The following is a 10,169-nucleotide window of genomic DNA, read 5'->3' as shown; positions in this document are numbered from 1 at the left end:
GCAACCACAGATCTAACTGCTCTGTGGATGACTCATTCAAGCATTTAAAGGTCACTTCGTTGTGATGAAAGTATCTGCTGAATGTACTTCATAGTAACGACATTTCTATAGACTCGTGTCATATGGGGAAACTGTCGGGACCATAAAAATACTTTGCTGTAATACTATCTCATCTTGATCTCTCTCCTCTCTCTGCGCCGCTGCAAAGCCCCGCCTGCCAACCGTTCTGAGTGAGTCTCCGTTGCCGGCAGTTCTCTCGCGGCCCGGCTGTTAGACGGCTGCGGCCCGGTAGTGGGCCGGGGGTTGGGGACCCCTGATGTATTCTATTAGGCTGCTTTAGTTAAATGCATGTCAGATAGCTACATTAGTAGTTCTGCTCTGCAAGGCATGCAAACATCAAAGTCCTCTTTGTATTCATTATACTGTCAGTGACAATACCGAGCACAGATCCTGTAATAGCACCCCTCTCTTTTTAAATTTTATGATGTTATCACAAACATAACGCCCATCACAGACTTCGAAGGGTAAATGCTGTTTAGGGACTGTTCAAAGATGCAGTGTGTTAAGTTATAAAAGAAAGTACAGCAAAATACCATGAGTAGCCCTGATGCCTTTAATCAAAACATGGCACAATTAGCACCAGAAGTGAAAGATATGAACACGCTTACACGCTGTGTGTATTTAGATCAGCTAGTTGTTTGGCAAGATGTTCTACTAATTTGGAGACCATTTTAAAGCCAGCAACTTTATAACTACAAATGTCAACATGGAAATGTCAGATTTTAGCATTTTTGAAACAGCATTCTGAATATTATTTAATTGTTCTTTATTCATAAAAGCAAAAATATACATTATATATAAAAATATATTCAGTATACACAATTTACATATTTAAGGAAAGGTTATTTCTGAGGAATTGCCTAATATTAGTGAAGCATTATTAAAAATGTATATTTTAAAATATTTAATAGAAACACATTTAACAGTTGTGAAACATTAAAATAAATGGTAATTTTAACAAAACAGTAATCTTCATTTTTCATAATATATTTAATTATTAATATTTAATTAGAAATTGATATACTGTCTTTCAAGAAAAAAATACATTTGAGCAAGATAAAACAAAAAAAATGTTGCATGGTCTGTGATATTTTCTAAGTATTGTATGTTAAACACCTTTAAAAACTTGCTAGACTCAAAGATGTAAAAAAAAAACAAAAAACAGTGATCATATTACAATTTAAACCAGCCGTAAAATACTTAAATATAAAATGAATAAGTGCCGTCCATCAATATTTTTAAGATTTATACAAAATATTTGAAGTGGAACCTGCCTATTATTTTACTATATTCCAAGTTCTTCATGATTCTCCAACAGCCATGCATGATATTTATTCAACTTATGATCTTGAGGTGTAACCTAAAATAAAAGCATAAAGAAACTAAAAGCTAAACACTGCTGATAGGAAAAAATGTCTGTGTCCTTTTATACAGATGATAAACACATAACAATTAAAAGATGCCACACACATTATTTTGAAACTAAATAATTTACAAATAAAGTAATTGCTTCTCTCATAACTCTCTTTTATAAATACCTGCAATTTGAATAATATTTTGTAAATCTGAAATAGAGTATGTTTGCCTACAGCATTGAAATGTTCAAATGGTTTATTGGCCAGGCAGCCAAAAAGGACCAGAAGGAAGTAAATAATCCATATTACTAACCGAGAATGGTAAACCGGAAGGCATGGACCTAGGTACACGGCAGTGGACGCAGGAGACATAGTGCGCAGGCGCCTACAGCGCGCGTCTCATAAACCGCAAGCGAAGTCTGATCCATCGCAAACGAAGGAGTCACAGCTCAAAAACAAAAGAGCTCAACTAACGAAGGAGTCACGGCTCAAAAACGAAACAGCTCAACTAACGCCACACAGAAAAGAGGATTCTGCACTGCACCCCAGAGTCAAATGGAAGACACTACGGGGTCCGCAAAGGTCCACAAAGATAGTACGGAAGGCGAGAGAAAGTACGAAAGGCGCAGGCGCCTACAACGCGCTTCTGAACTAAAAGTCCACACTACACAGCATGGTCCGGGTAATAAGAATAAACAAACTCTTTGTATTAACAGTAAGTGCAATTATCCATATTACTAATGGTAGACAACGGATAACTAATGGAGTCACGGTCACGGCTCCAAAATGATCCAGCTCAACTAACGGAGCTACAAAAGCGAGCCCGCATGGATAAAAACAATAGACGTAGGCGCCTACAACGCGCGTCTTGAAACTGCGGAAGCAAAACTGTCTCGGCTCCAAAACCAAACAGCTCGACTAACAGAGCTACAAAAACGAGCCCGCATGGACAAATACAATGTACATAGATGCCTACAACGCGCGTCTGAAACTGCGGAAGCAAAGCAGGCACGGGTTGAAAACGAAAGACCACAACTGACGGAGATACAAACATGAACCTGCCTGGATAAAATCAATGAACGCAGGCGCCTACAGCGCGCGTCTGAAATTCCGCAAGCAAAGCAGGCACGGCTCCAAAAAGAAAGAGCTCGACTAACGGGGCTACAAAAATGAGCCCGCCTGAATACAATTAATGAACGTAGGTGCCTACAACGTGCCTCTCAAACAGCAGAGTCAATAGATAAATGGCAAAGAAAGGAACGACAGACGGCCGCTAAACAATTCCGCCAATTAGCTGACAACGCATTCTGTAATGAGTCCACTATTAGTGAACATTCATTAGGATTAATGAATATACTTCCTTTGTTCGTCATCTACACCTTTACACTCCAATATATCTCATACATTCATCAATGTATTTCGGGTTACCCAACACCAGGGGTAGGCGAGCAGGGGGCAGAGCCCCCTTGTACACATTTAAAACAAAAACTGTAATACTAAGTTGTATGCAACATGAATTATAAAACACAGTTTTTCACAAGACATTGTTTATACAAAATGAACATTAGGTCAACTTAAGCCACAGTGAATAAGAAATAGGAACTGATTCAGCACCCTTTTAGGGTTTCTAACTCGGCATTACAGCAGTTAGGAGACACTGTTTATGAGAAGGCATGTAGTGAATGTCAAAAAGCTGTCAGGGCAAATACAAGACCAGAAAGAGACCGGGCAGAGTTAACTTTTAGTAGTAGTGAGGGGCATAAATAGAAGGTATTTAGAGTATCAGGCAAAACTAAGAGGGAGAGACAGAAGAAAAAGCAAGAGAGGAAACACGAGAAGTAGCAAAATATCCTGCTGACTACCAGAGGGCATAAAATCTCAGTGGGCCTGTTTTGTTCTTCTAAACCAGGGGTGTCATACTCTAGGCCTGGAGGGCCGCAGTGGCTACAGGGTTTCATTCTAACCTTTTTCCTAATCAGTGAGCAGTTTTCACTGCTAATTAGCTTCTTTTCCCTTCATTTTAACAGCCCTGTTTTTAAGGATTCAGTCCTCTGAATTGATTCTTTTCTTCATTAAATGACAGCCAAACAGAAATGAGACAGGAAACAAGCGAACAGATGACCAGCTAAACTGGGGCTTCAAACTTCAACTAATTTCAGTCTGACCAGTTTCTTAATGAGATGTCGATTCTTGCTGTTACTTAAACCCGTTACTTAATTCCATGGCTTGTTGCTGCTCACATTCTACCTCAGCAGACATTTCCAAAACTGTTGATTTTCTGTTTTTCCTAAGAACACCATCAAAATGTTTTGGTGACCTGAGAGATCAACCTTACGGAGACCTTCACCTTTCTTCATTTTCAGATATTGTGTGATGGGCACAGGTGAACTGGTGATGTGATGGCTTGGTTTGTGTCTCATTATTGTTTGGCTGCTAATTAAGAAAAAAAAACAACTTAGTGGCCTGAGTCAACTTAATTAACACTAAGGCAAAAGAAGTTAAAGAGCAGCAAAAACTGGTCACTAATTAAGAAGATGGCTAGAATGAAAACCTGTAGCTCTCAAGGACTGGAGTTTGTCACCCCTGTTATAACTTTAGGCTGAGGCTTAGAATCTACAAGAACACACAGCACATGGTGCTAGCAGAGTGGTCCTCAGGAAACAGGAGACTCGGAAGTGCAGGGAAACCAGGAGGTACTACAGGAAACTGTAGTCTGGTATTCCTACAGTGAAGACTGGTCCCACGTGATCTTGAAATTGATTCTGGGCTTCTCCTGAACTGACTCTGGGAGGAGGTACTTTCCCCTTCTCTGTGCCACATTTTTATTAAGTGCAAAGTCAAAATGAGATCTTGGCAAATGCTAAACTGGTAGGAAGAAGCAAGGCCAAGATCTGGACAGTTTGAAAGAGAGACAAAAGCAGGTCAGAAAAAGGGTGCTTTAGTGTGGTCATGTGTCGAGTAAGTGGGTAGATAGGAATTCAAAACCTATTTGGGGTGAGTTAGGCAAGGTGAGTTTGGTTTATCTAAACTTTGTAGTTTCCTTTTTTACTTATCTGTCTTTTGAGCATGTTTGGCTAATAAAGGCACTACACATTTGTATCTTCTGCCTCGTGTGTGTTGTTCTAAGGCTGGAGGGATCATGGGGGCATCTTCCAATCACATTTGCTTGCTACATTTTCCTTAGCAGTTTTTTTTACATCATATATTTTTGCTTACCTGTTTCCATTCATTTACACAAAATATTCTGTACGAGTCGTTTCCGTATTTTCCAATACCATGCAATTCTATGGGGTATTTCCAGTTTTTAGTTAAGTATTCATCTGCAAAAAAATATAAAACTGTTACTTTAAAAGGCTTTTCACATTGACTGTTGGCTGTAAACTGTCCCTTTCTTAAACAGTATGGGTGTGGTAGTGGGCTTTCCAATAAACTAGCAACTTATCTAGGATTTACAGCTGCTTTCCACAATTCTGAGCCAAAAAAAAAAAGGATTAAAAAAAAGAACAAATATGTGAGAAAAATGTGCAAATTTTTAATCAAAATCTGAAAACAGAATTCACGCTAAAAGTAGTAGTAGTAGTAGTGGGAAGCTTCTCTTCAAAGGGAGATTAAAACCAGTATGCTTCAAGATTTATTGAAAATGTTTTTTTAATTTACAAATTAATTTCATATAGTACTGTGAAACACTGCAAGATTAAAAAAATTTTTTAAAAAATTTAAAATTTATAAATTTCATAGATTCAAATAAGCTCATTGGCATACTCTGTGTTTTACTGAAAATGATTACTAAATCAATGTGACCAGTACCTAGTCTACATGTAGGAAAGTGTAATCTGTATTTTATAAGATATGCTTCACATATTTTTAATTTAGTGCCATGGGGAACCTAGGAACAGTACCTTTTCACTGGGACATTTATCAACTGCTAGGCACAGATAAAAAAAATGTATACAGTTATTATTAAATAAGCAGCACCGGGGAATTGTATTGCAAACAAAAAAAATATTTACAGACAAACTAAAAAATGACGCTGTAAAAGGTAACCCAAAAGTACTCCCGATTATTACATAGTTTTTGAGTGATGTTATTTATAAACACCTTTATTGTATTATGTATGCTGTTGAACGCAGCAGCTTTATCCAGAAGTGTACAAGAAAGAACTAAACTCTTAAAATTATATTCAAGCCAAACAATCAGTTTACTGAAGGTGACTACATATACTGTATGCATATGATGCTAGGCCAAGCATACATAAATGTTTGCAATAGGTTGACAAACTACCATAAAACTTGTATTAAAAATTAAAAGACTGTTTTATTTTTCCAGCTGCATTCTCACAATCATTTTTATTATAAAAAAGACAAATTCTATTACCAATTTATATTGTGTTGATTACCTAGATTGAGAGGGTGGCATGGTGATGCCTCACAGTAAAGGAGACCAGGGTTCGTGTCCCAGGTTCTCCCTGTGTGGAGTTCCCATGTTCTCCCTTTGTCTACATGGGTTTCTTCCCACTACCCACAGACATGCAGATTAGGTGAATTAGTGACCTAAACTGTGCTTGGTGTGTGTGTTCATCCTGCGATGGACTGGGGCCCTGTCCAGGGTTTGTTCCTGCCATGCACCCTATGCTGGCTGGGATAGGCTCCACCACCCACCATGACCCTGGTCTGGATTAAGTGGGTTAAAAAAAATGACAAGACATGACACAAATTCAGAGCACCAGCTATTAGAGTAGTGGTTAGCAATGCAATCATAGTGCCAAAGACAAAAGGTTTATCCTTGAACAGATGTGTAGTTTGAAACATTCAGTATGTTCAAGTTTCCTCCCACAAACCAAAGTCAGGTACGGTCAGTTAATTTGTGACTCCAACATGGCTTGGCATAAATACATAAAGAATGTGTCAGAATATGTTTTGTGATTGACTTGTTTTGGCCAGATAGGCTACACCTCTGTGTTACACTGAAGTGAATTCATAAAATGGATGGATGAATGTTTAAGTATGGTACTCTGTACTCTCAGCAGTCAACAGGATATAATTCAGCATGATACACTAATCATGAGATTATTTACACACAACATTCATTAAGAAAATGAAAAGGCTTATAATATTATATGTACATACAGTAGGAAAAAAAGCAAAAAAAAGTTTGTAGTACCCGAAAATTTCACTATTGTCTTTGCTCTTAGCTCATTCAATCCAAGTGGCTTTAACAGTTCTGCTATCTCTTTCCAGTCAGCCCTGCGAGCCATTTCTGGTGATGGGTAGTGTTCCAAAAATTGCCAAAGCACAGGGATTGCCATCTTACCTAAAACAGAAGACAGATGGAAAGAATTATGCAATGATCCATCTTCTTCTTCTTCCAGCTGCTCCCGTTAGGGGTTGCCACAGTGGATCATCTTCTTCCATATCTTTCTGTCCTCTGAATCTTGCTCTGTTACACCCATCTCCTGTATGTCCTCTCTCACCACATCCATAAACCTTCGCTTAGGCCTTCCTCTTTTCCTCTTCCCTGGCAGCTCTATCCTTATCCTTAGCCTCTCTGACTTTGTCTCCCAACCGTCCAACTTGAGCTGACCCTCTAATGTACTCATTTCTAATCCTATCCATCCTCGTCACACCCAGTGCAAATCTTAGCATCTTTAACTCTGCTATCTCCAGCTCCATCTCCTGCTTTCTGGTCAGTGCCACCGTCTCCAACCCATATAACATAGCTGGTCTCACTACCATCCTGTAGACCTTCCCTTTCACTCTTGCTGATACCCGTCTGTCACAAATCACTCCTGACACTCTTCTCCACCCATTCCACCCTGCCTGCACTCTCTTTTTCACCTCTCTTCCATAATCCCTGTTACTCTGTACTGTTGATCCCAAGTATTTAAACTCATCCACCTTCGCCAACTCTACTCGCTGCATCCTCACCATTCCACTGACCTCCCTCTCATTTACACACATGTATTCTGTCTTGTTCCTACTGACCTTCATTCCTCTCCTCTCTAGAACATATCTCCACCTCTCCAGGGTCTCCTCAACCTGCTTCCTACTCTCGCTACAGATCACAATGTCATCAGCAAACATCATAGTTCACGGGAACTCCTGTTTAATCTCGTCTGTCAACTTGTCCATCACCATTGCAAATAAGAAAGGGCTCAGAGCCGATCCCTGATGTAATCCCACCTTCAACTTGAATGCATCCGTCACTCCTACCGCAGACCTCACCACGGTCACACTTTCCTTGTACATATCCTGTACAACTCTTACGTACTTCTCTGCCACTCCTGACTTCCTCATACAATACCACAGCTCCTCTCGAGGCACCCTATCATATGCTTTCTCCAGGTCCACAAAGACGCAATGCAACTCCTTCTGGACTTCTCTAAACTTCTCCATCAACATCCTCAGAGCAAACACTGCATCTATGGTGCTCTTTCTTGGCATGAAACCATACTGCTGCTCATTAATCATCACCTCACATCTTAACCTAACTTCCACTACTCATTCCCATAACTCCATGCTGTGGCTCATCAGTTTTATTTCCCTGTAATTACTGCAGTCCTGTACATCCCCCTTATTCTTAAATATCGGCACCAGTACACTTCTTCTCCACTCCTCAGGCATCCTCTCACTTTCCAAGATTACATTAAACAATCTGGTTAAAAACTCCACTGACATCTCTCCTAAACACCTCCATGCTTCCATAGGTATTTCATGTGGACCAACGGCCTTTCCATTTTTCATCCTCTTCACAGCTGTCTTTACTTCCTCCTTGCTAATCCGTTGGACTTCCTGATTCACTATCTCCACATCATCCAACCTCTTCTCTCTCTCGTTCTCTTCATTTATCAGCCTCTCAAAGTACTCTTTCCATCTGCTCAACACACTCTCCATCTTTATCCTTTATCACCCTAATCAGCTGCACATCTTTCCCAGCTCCGTCCCTCTGTCTAGCCAATCGGTACAGGTCCTTTTCTCCCTCCTTAGTGTCCAACCTCTCATACAACTCATCATATGCCTTTTCTTTAGCCTTTGCCACCTCTCTCTTCACCTTGCAACTTACCTCCTTGTACTCTTGTCTACTTTCTGCATCTCTCTGAATATCCCACTTCTTCTTTGCCATCCTCTTCCTCTGTATACTCTCCTGTATTTCCTCATTCCACCACCAGGTTTCCTTTTCCTCCTTCCTCTTTCCAGATGTCACACCAAGCACTCTTCTTGCTGTCACCCCTACTACATCTGCTGTAGTTTCCCAACTGTCTGGTAATTCTTCACTGCCACCCAGTGCCTGTCTCACCTCCTCCCTAAATTCAACCTTGCAGTCTTGCTTTTTCAACTTCCACCATTTGATCCTTGGCTCTGCCCTCACTCTCTTCCTCTTCTTGATCTCCAACATCATCCTACAGACCACCACCCTATGCTGCTTAACTACACTTTCCCCTGCCACCACTTTGCAGTCTTCAATCTCCTTCAGATCAAATCTTCTGCATAGGATGTAATCTACCTGTGTGCATCTTCCTCCACTCTTGTATGTAAGCCTATGTTCCTCCCTCTTCTTAAAATACGTATTCACCACAGCCATGTCCGTCCTTTTGGCAAAATCCACTCCACTATCCTCTGACCTTCTTTATTCCTTTCCTTGACACCATACCTACCCATCACCTCCTCGTCTCCACTGTTCCCTTCACCAACATGGCCATTGAAATCCGTTCCAATCACCACTTTCTGTCCCTTGGGTACGCTGTTCATCACTTTATCCAACTCACTCCAAAAATCTTCTTTCTCACCCATTGCACACCCAACGTGTGGTACATATGCACTAACAACATTCATCATCACACCGCCAATTTCCAGCTTCTTAATCATTACTCTGCCTGACACTCTTTTCACCTCCAAAACACTTTTGACGTACTGTTCCTTCAGAATAACCCCTACCCCATTTCTCCTCCCATCCACACCATGATACATCAATTTGAATCCACCTCCAATCCACCTGGCCTTACTCCCCTTCCATTTAGTCTTTTGCACACACAATGTATCAACCTTCCTTCTCTCCATCATATCTGCTAATTCTCTCCCACTACCAGTCATACTGCCAACATTCAAAGTTCCTACCCTCAGTTCCACTCTCTTTACTTTTCTCCTCTCCTCCTGCCTCCAGACACGTCTCCCCCCTCTTCTTCTTCTTCGGCCAACAGTAGCCCAATTTCTGCCAGCACCCTGTTGGCTAACAGTACTGGTGACAGTCGTTGTTAACCCGGGGCTCGACCGATCCAGTATGAAAATTTGTATTGTTGTCCGCATATTGATTTGGCAAAATTTTACACCGGATGCCCTTCCTGACGTAACCCTCCCCATTTATCCGGGCTTGGGACTGGCACGAAGAGGCACACTGGCTTGTGCATGCACAAGTATTTGCCCCTTCCTGATTTCCTCTGTTATTGAAAATGTTTGACATTGAATGCTTTCAGGTCCTGCACCTGTGTGAGCAAATTTTTTTCTTCTTTTTTACTTTTCTTTTTATTATTAAATGAACAACAGATTTCAATACTAACTAGCACTACGTGAAAAAGTAATTCCGCCTTTAATAACTGGTTGTACTACCTTTAGGTGCAATAACTAAAACTAAATACATCCTATGATTCAATGTGTCTTACACAAGTTGTGCCGACTCTTCCTTGCAGAACTTTAATTTAGAAACACTGAGTGGTTTTTGAGCATTACATGTTTTCTGGTCCTGCCACAGCATCTTTATTGG

At 40.5% G+C, this 10,169-nt stretch overlaps 1 protein-coding gene across 2 annotated transcripts in view; it reads right to left on the bottom strand.

Annotated features, from left to right (window-relative positions):
- Window positions 1-1,109: 1,109 nt before the first annotated feature.
- The window catches only part of mbd4 (methyl-CpG binding domain protein 4), a 53,807-nt gene continuing 44,747 nt past the window's right edge, over window positions 1,110-10,169 (bottom strand). For both annotated transcript variants that reach the window (XM_051921162.1, XM_028824836.2), the window contains exons 6-8: window positions 6,576-6,725; window positions 4,632-4,735; window positions 1,110-1,420 (exon numbers count right to left, since the gene is read on the bottom strand). In XM_051921162.1, the coding sequence (XP_051777122.1) occupies window positions 1,346-1,420; window positions 4,632-4,735; window positions 6,576-6,725 (329 nt within the window). In that variant the 3' untranslated portion in view covers window positions 1,110-1,345. The remainder of the gene's footprint in view (window positions 1,421-4,631; window positions 4,736-6,575; window positions 6,726-10,169) is intronic.

Source organism: Erpetoichthys calabaricus, chromosome 18 (genome assembly GCF_900747795.2).
Source record: "Erpetoichthys calabaricus chromosome 18, fErpCal1.3, whole genome shotgun sequence".
Classification (NCBI taxonomy): domain Eukaryota; kingdom Metazoa; phylum Chordata; class Cladistia; order Polypteriformes; family Polypteridae; genus Erpetoichthys; species Erpetoichthys calabaricus.
This window is presented reverse-complemented; position numbering and strand designations above follow the sequence as displayed.